The following is a 25278-nucleotide window of genomic DNA, read 5'->3' on the forward strand; positions in this document are numbered from 1 at the left end:
ATATCCTACATTTTCCAAGTAAATTGAGTAGAGTCTGGGTTCTAAAAATCAGGAGGAAAATTAAGACTAAAAGATTCAGATACTTACTCATTTATTTGACAAATACAGAGCGGTTACTATGTTCCCTTTATTAGAGGAACACCAGAGACATCCTTATACACTGTGTATGTGTGTGTATTATTTATATATTATATATTGGTCATATATACATACACACACATCCAAATTCACACACACACATACATACATACATACATACATATATGCACACACACTCCAGATGAACAGATAGAGGGTGATTCCTGTTTAGTAAAGGAATCTTATTTTATTTTACTACCCAGATGTTTTCTAATCAACCACTGTTAGTATTTTACACCCCATAAGAAGCCTGCATATTCACAGTGCTTTCTGAGTTTTAGGCTCCCCTGGTGGCTTAGAGGTTAAAGAGTCTGCCTCCCATGTGGGAGACCTGGGTTCAATCCCTGGGTTGGGAAAATCCCCTGAAGAAGGAAATGGCAACCCACTCTAGTACTCTTGCCTGGAAAATCCCATGGATGGAGGAGCCTTGTAGGCTGCAGTCCATGGGGTCACTAAGAGTCGGACATGACTGAGCGTCTTCACTTTCACTTCTGAGTTTTGCAGAGCACTAGAAAAAAAACCCCTTAATCTCTTTTCTCCCAGGCATCCCCTCCCAGACTCAGACACGACTTCACGGCTGCAGCTGCTGCTTGCCCCACAAGTACGTGCAATGTACACAGGCAGGCTAGCCTGATCCGTGCCTGTGGAGCGGGTTCTGCTTTCTCCAGGCTGGAAATTGCGCTGCTGATGGGCCACCATCTCCAGTCCTCTCCTGCCCAGGTGGTGCCCATCTGGGCTTGGGGATCAGAGCTTTATTCCTGAGCAAACCTGCCCCCGGGGCCCTCACGCTTTGATCCGAGGAGATAACTGGCCTGAGGGAGGCCCACGGGGCAGCCTGCACAGGAAGGACTCAAGTTTCCTCGCCAGTTTCAACCTGCCACTGAGCTAGCGTGTGCACGTGTTCAGTGTCACGGCTGGCCCACAGTTTTAACTCTGGGATTTCAGTCTGAGTTCAACCCTCAGTGAACTCCAGCTGCATGAGTTTCTTATCTGATTTCATGGACCAGAGCGAGCTAGTACAGAGTCATCACACAACTTAACACCCTGTTCAGCCCGAGGAGAGGCCCATAATTTAGCCTGATGCTTGTGGGAGCCCCACTGGGACACTTACAGTCAGAATAAACTCCGCCTCCCTCCCACTCCCTGCCTCTCTCCCTGCCTATGTGTTAGGAGAATGGGCCTCCAAAAAGACAGCAGAAATCTACCTGACGCCTGTAAGAAATCCTTTTTAGCGCCCCTCCCCTCACATTTCTTAAAAGATAACAACAGAAAAGGGAACTCTTGACTTCATGGACCATTTTCCCCCTTTGTTGTGACTTTTTCATCTCGGTGTAACACAAAGAAAATTCCTAAACGTTTCTGTTATGGGGCTTCCGAGAGAGCGAGCGAGCGAGCGAGAGAACGAGAGAGAGCGAGCATGCATAAACAATGGGGTCCCATCTTCCTTTCACCCATGAATGGGCATGGTTTTTCTTCTCTTACCTGTGGTTACACAGATCATAAATACCCTAACTTAGTGCCAGGAAGAACACACTTATATTTAAAAAACAGATGTTTGCTCAAATGATCTAAAAGCCAAGTTTTATTGTTCTTCACTCTTAGACCTAAAGAGTAAGTTCACCAGTGGATTATAGTTAATATATAGTTTTCAGAGAGAGAGAGCAATTTTAGGATTAAGCAATTTAAAATACACAATGAAAAAGCAGTGAAAAAGTAAGTAGGCAAGAGACTTGCTAATATCATAACAAGTAATAGTAGGCAGATTCCATTTTCTCAATATATATGAATAAAATAAAATACACATGATATATTGTATATATCATATACATATGTACATATGGCTTAGTATATAGTTTTGAAAACGTCCAGTTTCATCATTTCTGAACTTTCTGTGGCAGGCTCATGGATGACTGATGCACTACATTTAAATCAACCATGAAAACATTCGTTAACATGTGATTGGTTAAGTCTAGTCAATATTTGTTGCCATGCAAGAAGTGAATTTATATTAATTAAGACTAAGTTGGCAGCTCCTTCTGAATGGCTACATGAGTGTGTTGGGAGTGGTCATTTTCAATATCCAAATGAAAATTCAATTCTGCCTTCAAGGGAAAGATCACTAAGAAAACAGAAAACAATATAAACTAATTTAAACAGGACATAGATTGCAGCGCTACTAAAGCTACTCATGTGGAAAGAAATTAAAACGGCTCATAAAAATCACATCCAAGATGCAATTAGGAAAATTCCAAATACTTTTTGTGAACATGCTTGGACTTAACTCTGAACACTAGTGCCCTTTAGAAAACAGAATGGGCGAACACACCTTTGCACTAAGAACCGGGAAGGTTTTCACATTATGGAGCGACTATGGACCATCTGGTCTTCCCTAGTGGATAAGACCGTAAAGAATCTGCCTGCAATGCACAAGACCTGGGTTCAATCCCTGGGTCAGGAAGATCCCCTGGAGAAGGGAATGGCAACCCACTCCAGTGTTCTTGCCTGGAGAATTCCATGACAGAGGAGCCTGGCAGGCTACTGCCCACGGGGTTGCAAAGAGTCAGACACAACTGAGTGACTTTCACTTTCACATAGACCATTTACTTGCTCACTAAAAATTCCCCAATGTTTCCTAATCAGGGACCTCGCAATGTCACACCTGGATTACTGCAATCATTTTTTCCATGGCCTCCCTTGATTGGCATTTCCCCTTTCATTCCATTTGCTGTTCCTTTGTCATGCTCCTCTTTGTTAACACAGTTTTGACCAGAGATATATTAATATCTCTTTTGTTACCTCAGTATTGACTGGAGACTTATCAATACGTTTTCAGAGAGTGATACAATGAACATCATCAGGCGAGGTTGTTAGAGCTTAAAATTGATCAAGTGTTCATTGTACAAATTATGACTGTTTATCTTTCACATTTTGCTCCATTAGGTTTCTGTTCCAGCCTTGTGTGTATTATAAGTGTAAAAATTTTCAAAAATGACACATTGCGAAACTTTTAATGAAACAGAATTTTTCAGTGAATCTTATGCAGATACCTTGATTGTCCGAGTGACGTATATACTAGTGTTTCAAAAGATGCCAGTTCTTCAGAATATAGTTCTGATTCAGACAATGTGAATATTAGAACAACAAAAAGACAAAAAACCTTAGTGATTGATTCTGACACAGAAAGTGAAAATGAAAGTCACAGTGCTGGAGACTGTTCCTTTGCTTCTACAGAAGAGTGGATTGTAGACAACGTTTCATGAAAATTAGAAGACTTTACACAGGTGTGCCAGGTGTAACTACTGCATATAATAACTGGCAAGTGTTAATAAAACAACAGAATTATTTTTTGGCTGGTCAAAATAAAAATAGCCAGCCTCAGATATTAGTTTCTGCAAAAAAAAAAACACCAGTTAATAATGAGTTAAGCACCCTGCCCTTGCCTCCCTTATTCTGCATCTGCTGTGCACTCATCCTAGGGTCCCTAGAGATCCTGGTCAACCCAGCTAACTGATCTGCCTCCCTCAAGAGTCAGCCTAAGTGCCTTTCATAAAGGAAGCTTTTCTGTAACCCTAACATGAATCAAGGATCCCTTTGCTAATGTTCCCACAATTCCTTACATATCCTGCTATTAAAATATTAGTCATTCTGTATAGTAATTGTTGGTTCATGTACCAACTGGCCTTCCAAGCTCTGAGGGTCAGGATGAGAAGAAAATTTCCAAGACATATTTCAACCTTCTGTTCACTCTGAGTTTTTCCCTTTGTAGTTTATTTCATTACACTCTATGTCTAATAGATTTTGCAGTGCATTAGTACTGGAAAGTTACAGCAAGTCCAATGGTCAAGAGTTGATAATAAACATTTTAATTTCATGTTGAAGAGTATTTTCACGTTGTCCACCAGAGATAAATGTTCTCATGGCACTTAGGCTGGCTGGTCCTTTTATCCCTCAGGCCTCTGAGGTTATTTCCATTAGCAATGAAAGTTAAGAGTGATCTCAGAAAATTACACAGAAGTCTTCCACAGTAATATGCTAACCAGCTTATCCAATGACTTAAAAATCTTTTGAAAGTTTTTTTTTTAAATTCTGGAAAAGTAATAACCTTTGCATTTAACCTTGTATTTAGCTTTTTAATTCTGGGAAGGGAATGATTTAGCTTTGTGAGGACTAAAGAATATTATAATGATGGTCACACTTCAGTGTCACTACCTGAATCCATACCCAGTTCATTTTATTTCTCGTTACTTCAGAATTTGTCAACCTCTCTCCCTATCCCCCTTTCTCATGTTTATTCAGCATGAGGCACTCAGTAGGCATTTTAAAAATTGCATATGGGATACATGCATGCATTCTAAGTTGCTTCAGCTATGTCTGACTCTTTGTGACCCTGTGGACTGTAGCCCACCAGGCTCCTCTATCCATGGGATTCTCTAGACAAGAATACTGGAATGGGTTGCCATGTCCTCCTCAAGGAGAATCTTTCAGAACCAGGGATCAGCTGTTTCCTACACTGGCAGGAGGGTTCTTTACCACTAGCGTCACCTGGGACGCTCAGATATGGGATACATCTTTCCTATTCAAAGACCATAAGCATGAGCCTCATTCTGGGGCTTGCTGAAAATACAGTCTCACCCTTACTCAGGCCTCCTGACTCAGAATCTGTATCCTCATCCAAGTGTTTCATATGCACATTGAAACTAGAGAAGACCTGGAAGAAATCACTCAAGAAAAACCAGGGAAACTGGTTAGGAGCTTACCTAACTTAAAAAGATCATGAAAACCAGAAATGGAAAGGGGCATCTGAGAGAGTGGAGAATACTGAAAGGCCTTCATGTGATTCCCGCGAGATTTGTGAATCTCTGTCTGCAAACCCTCCACTCCCACTTAAAGAACAGCAGCTTAAACATCAGTCATCCTTATGCCAGAAAAAGAATGTGAAAAATAAGCCAAAGTCTTGGAAATGGGCACTGAGAGGGCAGCAGATTCTTTTGATGGAATGCCGGACTCAAGGACCCTCTGGGATTTTCTGATTTTACAGTGGTGTGAATCTCCAACTGTCATTGACTAGGCTATTTTACCATGCTTTAGCAACACAACATAAATTGTGAAAACTGATAATGCAAATAATTCTTCTCTGTAATAATGTAAATGAATTTTTGTCCAAAAGAAAATATAAGTCTTTACAAAGCAAACTCTTTTGAACCAGTTTTAACATCTTACTCATTCTCTCATTAATTAATGACTTAAATCGCTGACACATGTTCATTTCATATTTGTAAGACAGTCATGATTCCATTGTCACAGCATCCTTGAGCAAGCACTGACTGCAAGCTCCTCGAAGGCAGGACCCATGCGATGGTCATATCTGCAACCCCAGGCAGGGCACAGAGCCCAGGACCCAACAGATGGGCACTCGGTGGCCTTTAATCAAATGGATGTACAGGCAATGAAGAGGAAAAGGAATCAAACTGGTAAGCAGTTTCTTCTCCCTGTTTGTGGGCAGAGGAGATCTGGCCCTGAACTTCAGAAGGCAAGGGCAGGATGACTTGAGAGAACAGCACTGAAATATGGACATTACCAGTTCGATGCCCGAAGCAGGGCATCCAAAGCCAGGGCTCTGGGACCACCCAGAGGGATGGGGTGGGGAGGGAGGGTGGGTTCAGGATGGGCCTCTGGCCGATTCACACTGATGTATGGCAAAAAGCCATCACAATACTGTACTCATCCTTCAATTAAAATAAATAAATAAATTATATACATAGGCAGGACAAGAGCCGAGACAATGAACCCTGAATATGAAAATTGAAATGCATTAGTGGAACCTGATTTCTGGCGGGTCCAGAAAGGAATGATAGGAAGGGAGAGTTCACATTTGAACAAAATGTCTCATGAATGAGAGGAAAAAAGTAAGACATTCTACAACGCTTTTCAAAGAAATGGGGATGGACACACACACATACACAAACATACTGAATGATGTGTCTATAAAATTGTCCCTGGTTTCTGGCTTGATAGGTAGAAATAACTTACAGTGTACATATTGATCCAGGCAGAATGGCAATTTCAGGCTGGCACTACAACATCGCCAAAATTTTACTATGTGTTCCTAAAACATGGACATCCCAAAACAAAGCTCCATCTCTGGCTGCTCAATTAACCATTAGAAGGGGTGGCACCTCACCTACCCTTCAGATCACAGATAGCATGAAAGGCTACAGAAATGATTAATACTTCCCCCCTACCCTATCTAGCACCCTGGTGGCTCAGCGGTAAAGGATCTGTCTGCAATGCGGGAGATGCAGGTTTGATCCCTGGGTTCAGAAGATCCCTTGGAGGAGGGACATGGCAACCTACTCCAGTATTCTTGCTTGGAGAATTCCATGGACAGAGGAGCCTGGCAGGCCATAGTTCATGGGGTCACAAAGAGTCAGCCACCGTTTAGTGACTAAATAACAACAACCACCCTACCCTACAAGCTCACTCTCTCTCTCATAAACATACACACACACACACACACACACACACCATCTCTCAGATTTAGCACATGAACGTGCACTGATTATTCTTGCTTTTGGATCAGGCAAAATGTGAATTTTAATGTGATGGCCCATCTCACCTCTGTGAAGGTCAGTAATGTCAAAGAAGTGATTCTCAAACAGGCTCCCATGCTTCACATCTCCTATGCCCTAAGAAGGAAGTCTGGCTTTCAGCTAATGGGATTTCCACTTGGCTCATAGCATTATTGATTCTTTCTTTCTTAGAACCACAAATGTTGATAACAATCTCAGTAAGACGCTGGCAACCTCTTCCACCCTTTCTCCCTCTGGTAGGCTGTTTCGGGGGCCATTCCGTATGCAAATGAGACAAGTCCTTGGAAATTGGGAATGTTGATCCCAGGAAGACTGTATCCTGGATGACACATCAGGGAGTACCAAGGACACTGCTTGCAAAGCTTTGTCAAAACTTCACCTGAGGCCGAGAGAAAACATTCCTTTCATCACATGGTGAAAGATAATGCGAAATTTTCTAAAAGGGGGAAAAGTACACAAAAACTTAGAAACGCTCTTGCCAGGAGAAATCCCCCCATGAATCAGGAAATCATCTCTCCTCACTGTCCAATCAATCTCTTCCTTCCACAGTCCAAACACAAGGCTCCTCCCAGGGTGGATGGTCTGTCTTAGAAAGGCAGAAATTCATTATCTCGTCTGCTGGGTGCTACCGTCTCCAATAAAGCGCAATTATGCTGGTATCGAGCCCCTTTCTCACTTTCTCTAAGCGGTGCTATAAACTCTGCATCTGTGGGAAGTTACTTTCCAGTCAGTCTTCATTAAGTGGAATCGTCTCAGAACAATGTCTATTTAATCCGCGGGGTGCCCACTAATTTTCTTTTTTAGAATCTGCATTAACCTTAACAGACGTTGGGCGTTTGGTGCCTTAGACACTACACAATTGCAACTCAATGTCTCGTCTGACTTCAGAAGGCCCGGGGCTCACTAGATCGGGGCTATCGAGTGCCAGGAGGTTGGCCACCTCTCATCCCAGAACAGTGCTTTGTTAACGGCCTGGATCACTCAAGTAAACCGAAACTAAAGGGGCTTTGTGGCTTCAAGAGTGTCAGGGGTCCAGTAGTGCATTCAGGGATACGTGTGGAGTGAATGAATGATGGCTGAGGGCGTGTCCCCATGCCCTCCCCATGCTTTCATTCCTGGTGTTGTGGGCAGAAATGCAACACGCTCACAAGCTCCAAACAGCGAAGGAAGAGTGAAATGGAATGACTTACTGAGCATCTATTATTAAGCATAGTTTTAACACTGGGCAGGACATGGAGGGCCTTGTGGGTCATAACAAAGACTTGGCCAGACGGGAAGGGTGAGGGGAAGGGATAGTTAGGGAGTTTGGGATGGACATGTACATACTGCTATATTTAAAATGGAAAACAAGCAAGGACCTGGTGTAGAGCACTGGGAACTCTGTTCTGTGGCAGCCTGGATGGGAGGGAATTCTGGGGGGGAATGGATACATGTATAGGTATGGCTGAGTCCCTTTGCTATTCACCTGAAACGACCACAACATTGTTGATCTGCTATACCTCAATACAAAATAAAAGCTTTTCAAAAAAAGATTCAGCTAGTACAGATTTTGCTGGATAAAGCTGATTTTCCACAAGAAAACTGTAAGGATAAACAAGTATGATATAAAAGAGGGGAAAAAATGCTTGTAATAAACCTGAGATAGCAAGATTTCTCATGGGAGGAAAAAAAAAATCAAATCCAATTAGGTATTTTCAGATTGCATTTCCATTTCCTTTCTGACCCAGGCTTATTTTACCTGAGGTCTTGATGGCATTTTATATCCCCTTATCAAGGAAAATCATCTTCAGGGAAACAGTTTCCTTGGCTCCTCCTGTCTGGCTTTGCAGTGTTAGAAGGAGCATGGAGTGGATTTCCTCTCTGAGGCAGACAATTTCCTAAGCAATTAAATGCTGTTTATGCTCCAAACTCTGTGCTCTGGCTGAAACTGTCAAGCTTGATACTACCTGACTGTTGCCTAAGATGTCGCCCAGGCTAGTTCATTCTACTGTAACTGCCATCTATTAAAATTTCCAATCTGTTCTCTCCTCAAGGGATCACACAGTACTTGGCAAAGGTGCTGCTTCTAAATTCTGCATATTATGCCCTTCTATATAAATATATATTTTTGAAACGGCAGGGTTTGTAAATGACTTTACCAAACGGATACCCCAGTCTGCTATCCTCTTACAGGAAAGGCCACGCTGTGTGGCTTGTACGTGCAGACACTCTGGTGCTGGCTTCTTAAAAAGAACATTAATGCAGATGCTGAGCTTTCCTGAAATTCCTCCATGTGTCACAGCGCCAGGGTGCACGTTTCTGTCACTTCCTGGTGTGGACATGATCGAAAGTGGTAGAGCTGATGTAGCACATTTAGCTGAAACTACACAACGTGCCAGAGATAGTAGTGTTAGTTGCTCAGTCGTGTCCAACTCTGAGACCCCATGACTGCAGCCCGCCAGGCTCTTCTGTCCATGGGATTCTCCAGGCAAGAATACTGGAGTGGGTTGTCATTCCCTTCTCCAGGGGATCTTCCTGACCCAGGGATCAAACCCAGATCTCCTGTGTGGCAGGCAGATTCTTCACTTGTCTGAGCTACAGGAAGACAATGTGCTGGAGAGTGAAGGAAAAATTATTTGTTCCGAGATCAACATTCCTGCTTGAGAAGGGTGTTCTTTCTCACTCGGCCCACTCCTTACAGATTCTAGTCTGAACAGAAAAGTGAGAGGGTGTCTACATTTGCATGTTATATGCTTTTTATTAAAGGGACAGCCACAGCCTATGTATTCATGATGGCAGGGCTTGCCTTTGTAGAGAGGCAGAGTACGTGCCAAGGGGCATTGCTAAGAGGGACTCCACAGTTATGTCAACTAAAGAAGGTTCCACGAGGACTAAGTCATTGGCCACTGCAGCTGCTGGCTTTCAACATAGCCTGAAAGGAATTCAGAGGAGGGATTAGGCATGTGGCACTCTGTGCTCTGGGAAAACCAGCAGAATGGACCTCCAGATAGGCAGATATTTTGGGGAGGAAGTTTCATGAGCCCAGATTCTTGCCTTGTCCCTCACAGAGAAAAGTACTAAAACTGTTTACCAAGATGTCTGTTCCTCGTGATGAGCAGCAACCTTCTACTGAGATGCCTGCTTGGTGGCAGGTAGCCCCTTCCCCAAAATCATGCATATGCTTCCTCTTTTACCTGTAACTCTGGAAAAGCTCCTCAGAGCCATCTTAAGAGGCTGTCTTCTGAGCTGTAGTCCTCAGTAAGACACCGAATAAACTCAACTCACAGCTCTCACAAGGTGCATTTTTCAAAAAGTTTTCCAACTCCACAGTTTCAGAGGAGCATTTCAGTGGCAATTACATCTGATTAAGGGTCCCCAAGGCCAAAGGAGAGGATAAAGACTAGAAGCAGAAGTCTTTTTTTTAAAAAAAATTCTTTTTTAGGACTTCCTTGGTGGCCCAGTGGTTAAGAATCTACCTGTCAATGCAAAGGATGCGGGTTCAATCTCTGATCTGGAAAGATTCTACAGGTTGTGGGGCAACTAAGCCCGCCCTAGAGCCTGAGCTCTGCAACCAGGGCAACCACAGCAATGAGAAGCCTGCACCCAGCAAGTGCAGAGTAGCGACCCCTCACCGCAACCAGAGAAAGCCCACACGCAGCGACAAAGACTCAGGGAAGCCAAAGATAAATGAATAAATAAATAAATGACTTTTTTTAATTCTTAAAAAATATAGAATGTCAACTTTTTATCTTCCGAAAATAGGTCTGGGGCAGCTTTTCAAGCTTCCTTTAGTGAAAACACACAATCCACTTTGAACACCGCCAGCTAGGCTCTAAAACACTCCCAAGGATAAATCACGTCTCTCCTCTCCTAAGAGGCCTTCATGACTTCTGCACTGTTGATGGAGTAAAACCCAGATCCAGCGGCCACTCTCGGGGCTCCCCCGTCTGGCCCCACACTGGGTTCCCAGCGTCACCTTCACTCCTGTGAACTTCCAAGCGGCTCTCATGTTCCCCAGAGGAGGCAACATGCCTCTCTCCTTCTGCGCCCAATTCCCCATCTGCTTCCTGGCGTCTTTATTCCTAGGGCTCCCGCTTCTGACAAGAATGTCTTTGGGCCCTTTATTCTCCTGGAGAGGGGAAGAAATTCTTGTTTCTCTTGCAAGGTTCAAGCTCTGCCTCCTCTGTGAAAGCTTTCTTGACACCTTCCTCAACAGCATGCATGCGTGTCCCCGAGTTCCCCAGCTGCTCACATACTGATGGAGTGTCACTGGCTTTGTCACAGGGCATCGTTTCCTTGGAGACATCCGTGTGTGGCCAGCGACCACAACCTGTGTCCTCTCTTTAAAACCTGACATGCCCGATAACAGAGGAGGGGTTGACCGCAACTCTGATCCAGAAGGAAACAGAACTCACACACATGTCCTCCTACCTTCAAAATCTGGACCCTCCCCAATTATCTGTGGTTCACTGCGGCAGGTACTAAAGCCTCCGTCTGTCTCTCCCAGGGTCTCAAACCCGGGAGATGAGCACAGCAAACAATCAAAGAAATGAAACGCTCTCACTTCTAAACCTCATTCTTCTGCAGCTGTTAGCAGGGTCCCTTCCACCCCGGCTCTGAAGACAGAGGGGCCCTCTTCTACATTTCTCTTCTGTCCTGTATGTGCCCCCAGCCTGATGAGCCTTTGGGGAAGCTTGGTTAAGAGCCCAGTGGAGGTGCAGACCCTACAGATCAGCAGGAGCCCTGGGACCGCCCGGCCCCGCAGGAGGAGACACAGGCCCATTCAACACGGGTGGGAACCTGGCAGCCTGCTTTGCAGTTAGTACAGCTCTCCTGCCCGTCTTTGCATGAATTTTGTGAGTGATGAACGCACCCGATCAGGGAGAACTCAGGGGCAAGGGCCAGGTGGGGGCCGGGTTCTGTCCCGGGAGCATGAAGAAGCCCGAGTGGGTGACACCAGCTCTATGAGATCAGGATGCAAAGGGCCAGGCGCCTGGGGAGGGCGCTGGCCGGCGCGGACGCAGAGGAAGCCAGCGCCAGGCTCCTACCTTTGAGCTTCTCGGCCAGCAGGGCGGCCTCGTGCTCCGAGTAGTGCATGATGGGCGGTGGCGAGGGCGGCCGCAGGCGGTCCTCCTCCAGCTTGCGCCGGTGCCGCTCCTCGCGGGCGCGCATCCGCTGCTTGCACTCCCACTCGTAGAAGTCGTCCCGCGCCTGGGCAAAGTCCACGTGCAGGCGGCCCGAATCCTTTTTGTCCGTGCTGGACCCTAAGCGCATCCGGTAACCTGAAACCAACGGGGGAGCCTCTGGTCACATCACAGGGTCATGACATGGTCCTGTGCCACTGTCGACAGTCGGGTCCAGGCCATTCAAGGTGAACCTAGGAGCTCTTGCTGACCTCTTTTTCCCTTAGGAAGGACATCCTTCCCCGCGGAGGTGGGAAGCTGCCGTCCTCTGCGATTTGGAACGGGCCAGGGCAGCTAAACTCTTCGCTGGGAGGTGATCTCCAAGCCAGTGTTACCAAGATGATCGCAAGAACCAGGACACCTATCCTAACCCCTTCTTCCCTCTGGCTTCCAGGAAGCTCACAAACAAATGGAGCAGGGAGCTTTTTATCTATCCACCCCTGCTTTTTATGGCCTCAATCTTCTATTTTCAATGTACTGTAACTCTGCCTCATAAGCTCACTTACATTCTTTTTAGAAAGTGATGGAGTATGAGTAAAGAAAGAATATCTATGATATTTAAAAAGGTCTACGTAGTAAGTTCTACCACACCTCACTCACAGGCTATCGCTTCATTCTCCTATTGCTTCGTTCTGCCACTCCGTTCTCTCTCGGCAGCTGCAAAAGACAACTACCATGGCAATTTGGCAATGCTGTTTTATTTCTACTTATCCTCTGGGGCACACAGGAGAATATTTTACCTTCAATCAAGAGGCCTTCCTTACAGCCCTCCAGCACCTCATCTGGCACACAGCACTGCATGGATTGTTTGTGTGTAATCTCTGAGAGCCACAGGAACCCGTGTGAGAACCCAGAGCTAGACCAAAAAGAAAAAAAAGGGGGGGCCCGGAGATCTCTGGGGGCTACACAACTTACAGAGATTATGAGCTGCAATTGGAGCTGAGACATCAACACACACGGAACTGCAACCGGACCGCCAGCCTAACTTCAAATGGAGGAGGCTTGGCTTTGAGGTTGCTCTTCAGTTTGGGGTGCTCGGATTTTAGAAACATAAATTCAGGTCCCAGCAGGATCCCGGCTGTCGGGGGCCACCAGAAGAGAGAGCAGAAGGAGCACTTCTGCCGTGTGGGGACTGCGCACATGAGCCACCACTCCGAGATGCTGGGCGGCACGGCGCTGACGCTCGAACTCTTGTGGTGGATTTCAGTGGACCGTCTCAGTATCTGGGGTTGAAACAGCCGAAAATCCCAGGACGGCCTGGCGCCTCCCCAGGAGGGCACTTCACATCTTTGAAAAGTTACAAATGTGAAACTGATCTCACATCTGATTCCTGTTATGACTGTCTCCCTTCCAGGTTTAAACGATAGTCTCCCAAAATGGGAAGACATAACAATACCTATCAATACTGATCACAGAGGACCAGTATTAATGCTAAAGCAGAGTATATCTTGGCTGTGGGCCGTGGATAACTTAACAAACCAACAGGCTGTGGTAATATATACCTAACAGCTGAGCAGGAAGAATGGCCTAAGACTGGCCAGCTGTCCCAAATGGCCAAGAAACTTTCCCTTGCTTGGGTCCAGAACATCACTTTTCAGACATTTCTGATTCCAGAAAGCACCCCCTCTTTCACCCAAACACCATCATTAAGGCTCTTAAAAGAGCCTGTGATGAGGCCGAGTCTAAATTTAACTTGGCCTTCAGATGTGATCATGGTCCTAAAATTAGACAGGCCATCCAGCTGGGCTCTGGCTTGCAGAAAAGCTTGCACACGGGAGGGGCAGCCTGTCTGCCTTCCCGCCCCTCCCAATCAGCCTTTCAGATCTTTCCAGGACGATGCTGCACCCGGGCAGGGGAGGCTGGAGGTGAGGCCTTTGCTGTGGGCTCCTTCTGCTGCCAAGGGGCAGTCAGGTGGGGGGGCCAGGTCAGAGCTTGAAAAAAAAAAAATATAGCATCAAGGCATAAATTTGGGACTTTCAAGGGCCTAAATTTGGAAGTATTCATCTCTGGCAGTGTACTATGAGGTCTCTGATTGGGTCTAAACATTGTGCTATGTCGGTGTTGAAAGCACCTCTGATTTATTCTAACCCCTTCATTTAATAAGGTGGGATAAACTCACAGTTTATTGGTAGAGCTGTGATTAGGATCTGAAAACCCAGGGCGAGGCTCCTGAGAGGCCAGTCCTACTTTATCATCATCAGGATATTTGTGTTAAAAACAACCACTTTCTGAATGGTTCCCACGCTGCATATGTCCTGCTAGGTGCTTAGTATTCATTACTCCCATTATTTGGATTTATTCCTCCTAATCATCTGATGAGGTAGCAGTGTTACTGTCTCAATTTTGCAGATGAGAAAACAGAGGCTCAGAGAGAAGTTATCTTGCCCGAGGCATGTGAAACCCAGTGCCAAGCACTCAACAGAATTCCTGGTTGTCTAATAGGTTACTCTGATGTTGTAGCTCAAGAGTTGCAAGAAACATGTATGCTGTACAATCTTTCTGTGTTTTGTCTTCCATCTCCATTTTGGAATTCTGTTAGGTTTTTGCCCCAGTTTGTCAGGTTTTATTGGAATAAAGGTTTTAAAGTTCTCCAGGTCACTATTTAGCACAGGGATATCTCTGCAGTACTGAAATAACCCCAAGGCTTCTGGGGTTTGCAAGAGAATTTGATGGCCATAGGGGCTGATGGCAGAGAAGGCAATGGCAACCCACTCCAGTGTTCTTGCCTGGAAAAGCCCATGGATGGAGGAGCCTGGTAGGCTGCGGACCATGGGGTTGCTAAGAGTCTGACCCAACTGAGCGACTTCACTTTCACTTTCTTCATGCATTGGAGAAGGAAATAGCAACCCACTCCAGTGTTCTTGCCTAGAGAATCCCAGGGATGGGGGAGCCTGGTGGGCTGCCATCTATGGGGTCGCACAGAGTCGGACATGACTGAAGCGACTTAGCAGCAGCAGCAGCAGGGGCTGACTGTAGAAGTTAAGAAAATCTGGTAGTAATGTTCAGATTTTTTTTTCCCCTATTCTTTTCTCACCTTTCCTCACTAGCTTTGCTTCAGGAAGAGGGAGGTGGTATGCAGAGTGACAGACTGAAATGTGCAGATGAAGAAAGAGCGGGAGGAATAGCAGTGAATTAAATCCAAAAAGACGTCCTTCGAATGCTCTGCGATTCTTAGACTTGGCAAAGACCTTGTTGACAGGCTCCGTATGAAACAGGATGGGAAGAGAGTAGGGCACAACCTCTAAAAGAATGACTTGGCCACAGGACATGACAAAGACTGGTTAGAACCAACTGGGCCCAAGATGGTGGGAGACTGGACTTCCAGTAGACCTTGAGCCTTATCATGGGCTCCATGTAATATATTAGCGTGTGCTAAATGACACACCACTAGCATTGGAACAATTCTGAGGCCAACCATAAAAGGTCAAAAAGTGGGCAGTGGCCCAATACCTGGAAATCTCCACCCCTTCCCTCAAATAGTTTGAATAATCCTCCCACTCATTAGCTTATAAAATAACAGCTCCTAAAAATGAACCATGCCATGTTTCAGGGCTCTCTCTTGCCTTCTGAGATGGCCTACATTCTGTCTGCAGAATGTGTTTCTCTCTAAATAAATCCACTTTGTACCTATCACTTCATTTCCGAATTCTTTTGCGATGGAAGGAGAACCTTAAATTCACTGGGAACACATGTACTTGCTCCAACACCCACACGACGGAAGGCAGCCTTACACTCCTAGTTTCGACATCTGTAAAAACCGCCTGTAAGTGGCACCAGAGAAGAAGAGCTGGTGGGTGGGCTTAGCCAGGCTAACTGCACGAGCAAACGGGCAGGGAGACTAGGCCTCCCCTCGGCCAGGATCACCTCCTGTAAGGCACTGATCTTAAACCGGTGGTGCCCTGCTGTCTAGAAAGTGAACCACTTCTGAAAAACGGAAATTACGCTGAGAGAGGGCTGTATTCCCCCCCGAGAATTACATCTAATAATAACAGCAGTCCTCGGTGGTCATAATATTGCTTCTCAGCTAATAAGCACTTGAGGACATTGATTAGAAAGCCAATGGAATCCCTAAAGCCTGGATGGTAGGAAACCATGCCTGCAGCCTAGAGGTGCACTCACAGACTTTGAGGTTCTGGCACCCGGGGGAAAAGGCCGAATTTCTCCTTTCCAGCCCCAAATTGTGAGCGCTTTTATTGCACATTAAGGCCAAAGGGAATATGCTCATATTAATATCACAAACCACCACCAAAGAGCCGGGGGGGGGGGGAAACCCCTTATGTAATGCAAAGTACCAGAAAGGTAAATGGCTTTATCAACCATGAACTCCTCGGCGAAGCGGATGTGACAGAAATTCTTCTTGCTTTTCCGAATTGCTGTGATGTCACCGCACTGCTCAAAGACTTCCTGGATGATCTCCTCGGTGGCGTTTTCCGGTAATCCTCCGACAAAGACAGTCTTACACCCGGGAGGTCGTTCTCTTGTGGAGGGGGGTGGAAGATCTGAGAATCACAACCAAACACAGGGTGTTTTGCCTTTTACTTATTTTTGCTCCATTTTATTTTATTTTTCTTTTCTCTGGTTCACCTGGCAAAAGTCACACTCGCAGACTAACTTTCTCTATTCTGAGCAATGATGAATGTCTTGAACGGCAGACACGGATGGGGGTGTCCTGTTTTCAGGGTCTGCCTCCTTCCCACCTCTCCGTTCCTCTCTGCTCCTTTCTACAGAGTGGCTATGCCCATCCACGAACAGAGATAAAGCAAATGTGAGCATAAATTCATTTCTCCTTCATAATACAGAGGCCCAGACAACCGGCGGGGGCAGGGGGAAGCCTTCAGAAATGACAAAGCATGATGCAATAACAACTTGCTGGAAACCTGAGGCTGGTTATCTGCTTTGTCTTTCTGGGGTATAATGGAGCGACGAGGCAGAACGGAAACAGCCGCAAAGCGGGCACAGTACTTACTTGGCTGGGAAACGGCAGGCCTGAAAAAAAACATGCTTTCAAAAAAAATTATTCACATTTAAATGAGCAAACTCCCAAATTTGAGGGAGGCTGTATAAAAAGATAAAAGGTACACTGTCACAACATTTTACCTAGTTTATATGTAGATTACTAAAGCAATCTTCTAGAAGGTCCACTTTAAAAAGGCAACACTGATTAATATGAATAAAAAAAAAATCCAGCTATTTAAGCCCATAAACTTAGTATCAGAAGTTAAATTAAAAAAAAAAACTGGCCTATTCATTTCATCAAATGTATGTTTCCTTCAAGTAAAGGCAATCTGGCCCAGGAGCTCGCAGATGTGGGCTCCCCCCACCAAAATTGCTAACTGCCAAATTAATTCCGTTTTCCATCTAGCAAAACACATTTCAGAGTTCTCTCCTGCATTGGTGAAGATGGATGGAAGTGTTCACATATTTCACACTCTGATCTGCAGCAAATGCTAGACTTCATTGCGCGCAAAAAACGATTCTTAATGCTGGTTATACATCCCCAATCAAACGTGTGCCCTTCATGGTGTCGATTCAGCTCCTGGAAAGACACAGGGACCCACAGATTTTTTCTGTTCTAGAGACAAAGGACTTCTGTGGCGTGATTCCCGCTCTGTGTACCAAAGTGGGAGAACTTTTGAGTCACATTCAGAAAATGAATACTGTATTTAAAAAAAAGAAAGAAATTAAAACTTGATGATCAAATACTGCTCACAGATGCCACTTACTTGGATTTTGAGGGAAAAGAGTACAACTTTTGCAGTGGATTATTTCTTTGACGACAGCCACTTCTGTTGGCGGTGGGGGTGGTACCAGCCCCAGGCCTGGTATCATCGGATTAATAGGGGTGATCCCAGTCATCATGTTGAGGCCTGGATCAAAGCCTGGTACACAGATCGAGTCTGTAAAGTACATAAGATATCATTTTGGCTGGTGGATCTTAGATCAATTTCTGTGGTTACTTTGCTGTTTTCCCGCAAAGGTGATTTGACTTCCAGCTTTCTATTTTTTAGGAATTTCTCTTTGGCATAAATATAGTAATACAGAAAGGTAACAAGTAAAGATGAACTTAATGCTTCATGGAAAAGAAGATACGTTATTTAAAATATTAACACAGCAGGACAGAAGATAGCATATTAGAGTGCAAAACCATGAACCAGGAAGCTCTGCTATTATTGTCAACTCTGGTTTCTGTTTAACTTCCCATGCAGATGTGACTGCCTTACGACCAAGGAGGCAGGAAGAATGTATTTAACACTGAAGTGCCCAGTGAATCCAACTGTCAACCTGGTTTTATCAAAAGAGGCTTCTTATCCAAATGACCTAGATTTAAGAAAAGTCCAATATTTTATAAAGTGCATACTTTATAATGATGCATTCAGGTCCAACCTATCCTATTTCCACCAGGAAATAAAAAAAACAAAGAGTAATTATAATTACGAAGGCTGGGTTAGATACATTATCTGCATACTCCGTGGAATCTGACTCTTTGCAATCCCGTGGACTATAGCCCGCAAGGCTCCTCTGTCTATGGGATTCTCCAGGCAAGAACACTGGAATGGGTAGCCATTTCCTTCCCCAGGGAATCTTCCTGACCCAGGGATCAAACCCACATCTCTTGTGGCTCCTGCACTGGTGGGTGGATTCTTTAACACTGAGACACCTGGGAAACCCATGGGTTAGACACATGTGGGCATAAAATTAGCTATATACATTTCTGAGTTCTGTGGGATGATCACACATTCTTCCTCTAATTCCATCAGCAAATAATTGACCACCCTTCTGAAATCTTTATTTGTTGAATAAAAAAACACAGCTTTATGCCCTGCAATAAAAATGGAAGGGCACAAAAAGGATGGGTTGTTTTTTTGTGTGTGTGTGTGATAATAAAAGAAGTCATTTCAAAGGGATATAAAGGGATTTTTTTTTTTTAATTAGTAAGGCCTTTCTAAGGGTAGGGATTGTTACAGTGTACTGAGTTTGTGAGTAGCTGCAAGGAGATCTCTCTCCTGAGGCTTCTTCTGTTTTCAGATAACAAATACTCTCCCTGGTGGCGTGGTACTGCTCCCAGGCAGACAGATCAGCAGCTCAGACGCCTCTTGCGGTAGGCAGGTGACTTTCCACAACGGTTCTTGGGAATGAAGTTTTCTTCTCTAATTTCTCTTTTTTCCACCATTATTCTAGTTCATTCCCCTTCTTCCCTCCTGCCCCCTCTCCTTTGAGGTTCTCATGTCCAGCTGGTGCCTCAGGCCTTTGGGGGGCCTTACTCTTTGCTTGCCTGAGCTGACAGGTCAGCTATGCCCAGAGGCAGGTGAGGAAGGGACAACTCCAGGCTTTGTTTGCTAAGACAGGCCAAGACAGAGGCCCGGCATCAACTTTTCCTTTCCTGGAAGAAGCCTGTTAGAGCTTTCTTCCAGCTACTTGGGGTGTTTCCGCTCCTCTTCTGGGCTGAACGGAAGCAGCAGCAGGGTGAATGATCCTGATTTATGACCCCAAGAGGACCACTGGCCTATTTATGAGGAGATCCATTTAATCTGACTGCATACCAGCCTCACTGCAGTAAAAGGAGGTGGGGTTTTGGGTTTGGTTTTTGCTTTTTGGTGTTGTTTTTTGTTTTTTTTTTTAAAGAAACCCTCCATGTAAATGCCAAAAAAGCACTGTCTTTCAAAGCAGTCGCCCTGACATCCTAGGGCCTTCTTCTATGTAATCACATCTCTCACGTGGGGTTTTGAGTGGATGTTCTCTGTGAGCACGAGCCTCTGAGGACTCCAGGATTCTGCAGATAACTGCTCAGAACAAAGTGAGGTACACATATCAAAACCTGGGAGTGACAGAGACAGGTCTAACACTCTGGTTATTCACCTGAAACTTTCATGAAGTTTCAGTCTTATTCCCATTTCACGGATAAACTAATCAAGGCTTAAAGCCGGAAAGTGAGATTTCCAACATCATAGAGCGAGCAAATGGCAGAGTCAAAACAAGGGCCCAGGTCTCTGGCTCTGGTTTAAATACATCTCTTTTTATGACCACTTGAAAGCTTCCACTGAGAATGACCTAACGCTATCATTCACATAATGCATGCTGCTTCCCTGGCGGCTCGGAGGTTAAAGCATCTGCCTGGAATGCAGGAGACCCAGGTTCGATCCCTGGGTCGGGAAGACCCCCTGGAGAAGGAAATGGCAACCCACTCCAGTACTCTTGCCTGGAGAATCCCATGGAGGGAGAAGCCTGGTAGGCTACAGTCCCATGGGGTCACAAAGAGTCAGACATGACTGAGCGACCTCACTTTTCACTACAAATGGACTCTACTCTTAAAAAAAAAAAAATCAAGATATAGCCTTCTGATCCAGATGCCAATTCTAAAGGAGAAGGTCCAGAATAGAATGGCTTCCAACATCATCATCAGTGACATAACATATTGGCTTCTAAGGAGAATTATATTAGAAATAGACATATTGCCAAGGGGAATATTGGCACGGTGATGCCTTTATTTAATTTCATTCCATACATGAGATTTGTCTGTTTCTTTCCTGGCCTGGCTCTTACTATTGTTTGCCAGCACAGGGTGATTTAATGCTGAAACCACTCAGGACTGCAAACCCTGAAATGAGAGCTCTGGGCATTGCAATAACCAGATGTTTCCCCAAATGAGACGAGGGGTCCAGCCCTTGAGTTCTCTTTTAGTTGTAGCAGACTTCTGTTTTTTTTTTGAAGAGCAAGTAAATAAATACATCTTCAGAAATAGACACAAAAGATGAACAACTCTTGAGCAAAAATTTGAATACACAGCAAGTTACTTTGCTTTTTCTGAGACGTGAATACAGAGATTGGGGAGGGCTTAATGAAATGCGCAAGGTGAGTGCGGTAGTCTGGAAAGCAGTTAGCAAGGAATTAGCGCTTAAATTGCATTGGACCTCAAAGAATCTGAGATTCTGTATTTGAGGGGCAGAGGCAAGAAAGATTAGACTTAAAAAATTATGAAGCCATTACTTTTTAACAAGATATGAACACACGAACACTGTTTTCTCAAACAGCACAGGAGTCTATTTTGGACGAATGCATTAAAGAAAATGCACACGTTTTGAAGGTGTGAGAGACACGTGCATAACAAGACAAAGGTGAGGAGACAACGGATGCTCACAGAGTCAGTTCCTTGTCTTGCTCTGAACTTGAGAGATGGTGAGCTCTAATGCCACTCAGGGAAAAGAGGGAGGAGGTGGGAAACTGCAGCAAGAAACAATTCAATTGAGCCATGACAAACCTGGAGATCGTATTAAAAAGCAGAGACATCAGTTTGCCGACAAAGGTCCACATAGTCCAAGCTATGGTTTTTCCAGTAGTCATGTACAGATGTGAGAGTTGGACTATAAAGAAGGCTGAGTGCCAAAGAACTGATGTTTTTGAATTGTGGTGCTGGAGATGACTCTTGAGAGTCCCTTGGATGGCAAAGAAATTAAACCAATCTATCCTAAAGAAAATCAATCCTGAATATTCATTGGAAGGACTGATGCTGAAACTCCAATACTTTGGCCACCTGATACGAAGAGCCAACTCACAGGAAAAGACCCTGATGCTGGGAAAGGTTGAGGGTAAGAGGAGGAGGGGGTAGCAGAGGATGAGTCGGTTGGATGGCATTATCAACTCAGTGTACGTGAGCTGAGCAAACTCTGGGAGATAGTGAAGGACAGAGGAGCCTGGCGTGCTGCAGTCCACTGGGTTGCAGAGAGTCAGACACGACTGAGTGACTGAACAACGACAAGTATATAATAGAACTTTCTTCTACAGTTTCTTTCTTTAGAAACTGTACTTAAGCAAGAGGAAGCATCATTTATTGCCAAGTTTGTGGCCAGGTCCAGCTGCTCTATGGCTAGCTGCGATCACAGAGACAGCAAGGCTGTAGCTCAGAAAATGTTTTAATTGTCTTTCCCCAGTTGGACAAGACAAAAACAGAACCCAAAATCCTGTTGAATCGGTTTCGTGTTTTATCAGCCAGATGACCATTTTTCAGAGGGCGAGCTGCGGTTTGTGTTGCAGGCTTTCGAGGTATGGCAGTTGAATCCATCCATCCATTCATTCCTATGACACATGTTGGGCACATACAGTTGCCCGGATCTGGAGTTACACAGGTAACAGCAACACGTTCTCAACTTGGGAGAAATCACAGAGTTTGAAGAGAGCAGGAAAGGTGAGGACTACTCTCAGCAGAAGAGCTGAGACATGTGAACGGAGGCGCAAAAGGCTAAGAGTTGTCCAAGAAGGGGCCAGCCAGGGGGAGCCTGATAGGAGAAGTCCCAATCATCCTGAGGCCACAGTACAGGGAGCATGTGATGGTGTGGCCGTGATGTGATGAGGGACCTTGCCGTTTGAGCCAGTGCGGCATCACCGGATGGCGGCCACTGAAGGCCAGGTGTGCCCTCTGCCAGGCCAGAGGCCCCAAGCGGGGTTCTGTGCTGCCCTGATCCCTCCTGCTCTCCTCAACTGCTGCCCTGAGCAGCGGCTTGCCCCTTTTCTGTCCTTCCAGGCATTGCCTCAGTAAAGAACCTCATATTTAAGGCGAGCACTAGAGCCCATTTGAAAGAAAGGCAATACATAGTATGGTCAAGGCTGGACAGAACTGAGTTAGGTGTGGGCTGGACTGTGGCCGAACATACGCTGTCAGTGCCAAGAACAAGGGCAGCCCAGGAGGCAGGACACAGCGCTCTAAGAGAAGAAAAGAGAAAAAAGATGGGAATCAGGCCAACTGGTAGCATTTGAGGTCTGGTGGTGGCGAGAGATCGTGAGCAGCAGACAAAACATGAAGCTAGGCTGGCCGACTTTGCCAGGAGACACTGTCTGCAGGTCACAAAGTCTGAGCCACCAAGGTCCACGGTTCTGACTCATTCCAGGGGAAACTGGAGTTTGGCAACAACACCACGGGGTCACAGGTCAAGAAAAACTAGGCAATCAGGCAGGTTACCTGAGTGGAGACTCAGGCTGGAGAAGTAAGACACTCCTAGACACCAGGAGTGATGCCTGGGGTTTGCAGGAGGAAGCAGACACTCTGGTTATAGGTCCCAGAGTACAGGGCAGGAAACTGCCAGGTCAACTCAGCTGGATGCTGAGTCCCAGAAGCAGGGTGCTGGGGTCCCCTTCCTCCTACCAGAAGAAGCCCAGGGAGCTGCCAGGCGTGGGGTTCAGGGCCCAGGACATGCACAGGCAGAGACAGGCTGGAGGGGTCCCAACAGACGTGCAGTAACTCCCCTCCTTTCTCAAGAAGTGCTGACTCAAAATATGATCTGTCATCACTTGACAGAGAAACCATGGGGTATATGGGGACATTCTTTTTCTTGGAGTTGAGGATGGTGACACTGTTTTTTGCAAGGGTTTCTCACTGCAGCTGACAAGTCTTGCTTCCGTAAGATCAGTTAAGCTCATGGATTATTAAGGTAATACGTTTTCCAATCCAGGTCCGCCTTTCCTTTAATAGCCTTAAAAATCATTTCATGATCAACAAGGAAAAGCAGATGCTAAAAAGGGTGACCTTGAAGTAGACAGACGTGGGCACGGCCAGGTGAACAGAAGTTAAATTCCTTAACTTCTCTCAGCTTCAGCATCTTCATCAGGTAAAGGCAAACATAAACATTGGACACACTACACCCACAAAATGGGAGTGTCAGAGAGGACAGTCTACAGGACAGTTGGGTACGCACGTGTACGTGCCGAGTCTGCAGTCAGATGGCCTATGGGCAGGCCCCTGGTCTCCCACATACTGGCTGTGCGACCTCAGGAAACTGAACTAACCATGTTAAATCTCACTTATGATAGCCATAAAATGGGCATAATCATATTTCAACCTCAATATTCTTGGGTAGATTAAAAAAAAAAACCCAAAGTGTTTGACATAACATCTAACATATGGTAGTTCAGTTCAGTCGCTCAATTGTGTCCAACTCTTTGCGACCCCATGAATCGCAGCACGCCAGGCCTCCCTGTCCATCACCACCTCCCAGAGTTCACTCAGACTCGCGTTCATCGAGTCACTGACGCCATCTAGCCATCTCATCCTCTCTCGTCCCCTTCTCCTCCTGCCCCCAAACCCTCCCAGCATCAGAGTCTTTTCCAATGAGTCAACTCTTTGCATGAGGTGGCCAAAGTACTGGAGTTTCAGCTTTAGCATCATTCCTTCCAAAGAACACCCAGGGCTGATCTCCTTCAGAATGGACTGGTTGGATCTCCTTGCAACCCAAGGGACTCTCAAGAGTCTTCTCCGGTAAGTATGCAACGAATGGTAATGGTTGCCTATGACATTAATATGGATTTTCATATCTACTCAATTTAACCTTTAATAAGTATGTTATCAACATCATATACATAAAACATCATCATGGGGCTCCCCTGGTGGTTCAGTGGTAAACAGTCCACCTGCCAATGTAGGTGACACGGATTCCATCCCTTATTTAGGAAGATTCCACATGCCTCAGAGTAACTGAAGGAAACCAACCCTGAATATTCACTGGAAGGACTGATGCTGAAGCCCAATACTTTGGCCACCTGATGCAAAGAGCCAACTCATTAGAAAAAACCCTGATGCTAGGAAAGATTGAAGGAAGGAGGAGGGGCAAACCGAGGATGAGATGGTTGGATGGCATCACCAACTCAATGGACATGAATTTGAGCAAACTCTGGGAGATAGTGGAGGACACGGGAGCCTGGCGTGCTGATGTCCATGGGATTGCAAAGAGTCGGACACGACTTAGCGACTGAACGACATCTAAGCCCATGCATCAGAATGACATCTAGGCCCATGCATCACAACTACGGAGCCTGTGCTCTGGAGCAGGGGAACCACATCTATGGAGCCCAGGTGCCACAAAAACTGAAGCCCACGCACCCTAGAGCCTGTGCTCGGCAACAAGAGAAGCCGCTGCAGTGGGAAGCCCATGCACTGCAACGGAGATCAGCCACTGCTCGCCAAAACAGAGACACGCCCACACAGCAGTGAAGACCCAGCGCTGGAGTGTTAGCTCAGTCGCGTCCGACTCTCTGCGACCCCATGGACTACAGCCGGCCAGGTTCCTCGATCCACGGGATTCTCCGGGCAAGAATACTGGAGTGGGTTGCCATTTCCTTCTCCATGACCCAGCACAGCCAAAAATAAATAAATACATAAAATTATCTTTAAAAAATCATGATGATGGTAAATTTTATCTGACTAACATTTGAATGCTGGACTTTGGCTAGGTACTTGGCCTGCAAAGACAAAGATGGGAGTCCTTTCTTAGTGAAAGCAACAGTCTAGTGGCAGAAACAACTACACAGAAAATGACAATACCGTGTGAGAACTGTTGTGGAACATTTAACCAAGAGGTGCTATGGAAACACAGAGAAGGGGGCATCAGAACCTGTTTGGGGCA

The 25278-nt window shown here is 45.6% G+C and overlaps 1 protein-coding gene across 5 annotated transcripts in view; it reads right to left on the reverse strand.

Moving 5' to 3' along the window:
• The window catches only part of ENOX1 (ecto-NOX disulfide-thiol exchanger 1), a 336022-nt gene that overhangs the window by 163566 nt on the left and 147178 nt on the right, over nucleotides 1-25278 (reverse strand). For all 5 annotated transcript variants that reach the window (XM_069601258.1, XM_069601259.1, XM_069601255.1 and 2 more), the window contains 3 exons: nucleotides 17614-17787; nucleotides 16183-16389; nucleotides 11756-11989 (listed from right to left, as the gene is read on the reverse strand). In XM_069601258.1, coding sequence (XP_069457359.1) covers nucleotides 11756-11989; nucleotides 16183-16389; nucleotides 17614-17787 — 615 coding nt within the window. The remainder of the gene's footprint in view (nucleotides 1-11755; nucleotides 11990-16182; nucleotides 16390-17613; nucleotides 17788-25278) is intronic.

This window comes from Ovis canadensis, chromosome 10 (assembly GCF_042477335.2).
Source record: "Ovis canadensis isolate MfBH-ARS-UI-01 breed Bighorn chromosome 10, ARS-UI_OviCan_v2, whole genome shotgun sequence".
NCBI lineage: Eukaryota > Metazoa > Chordata > Mammalia > Artiodactyla > Bovidae > Ovis > Ovis canadensis.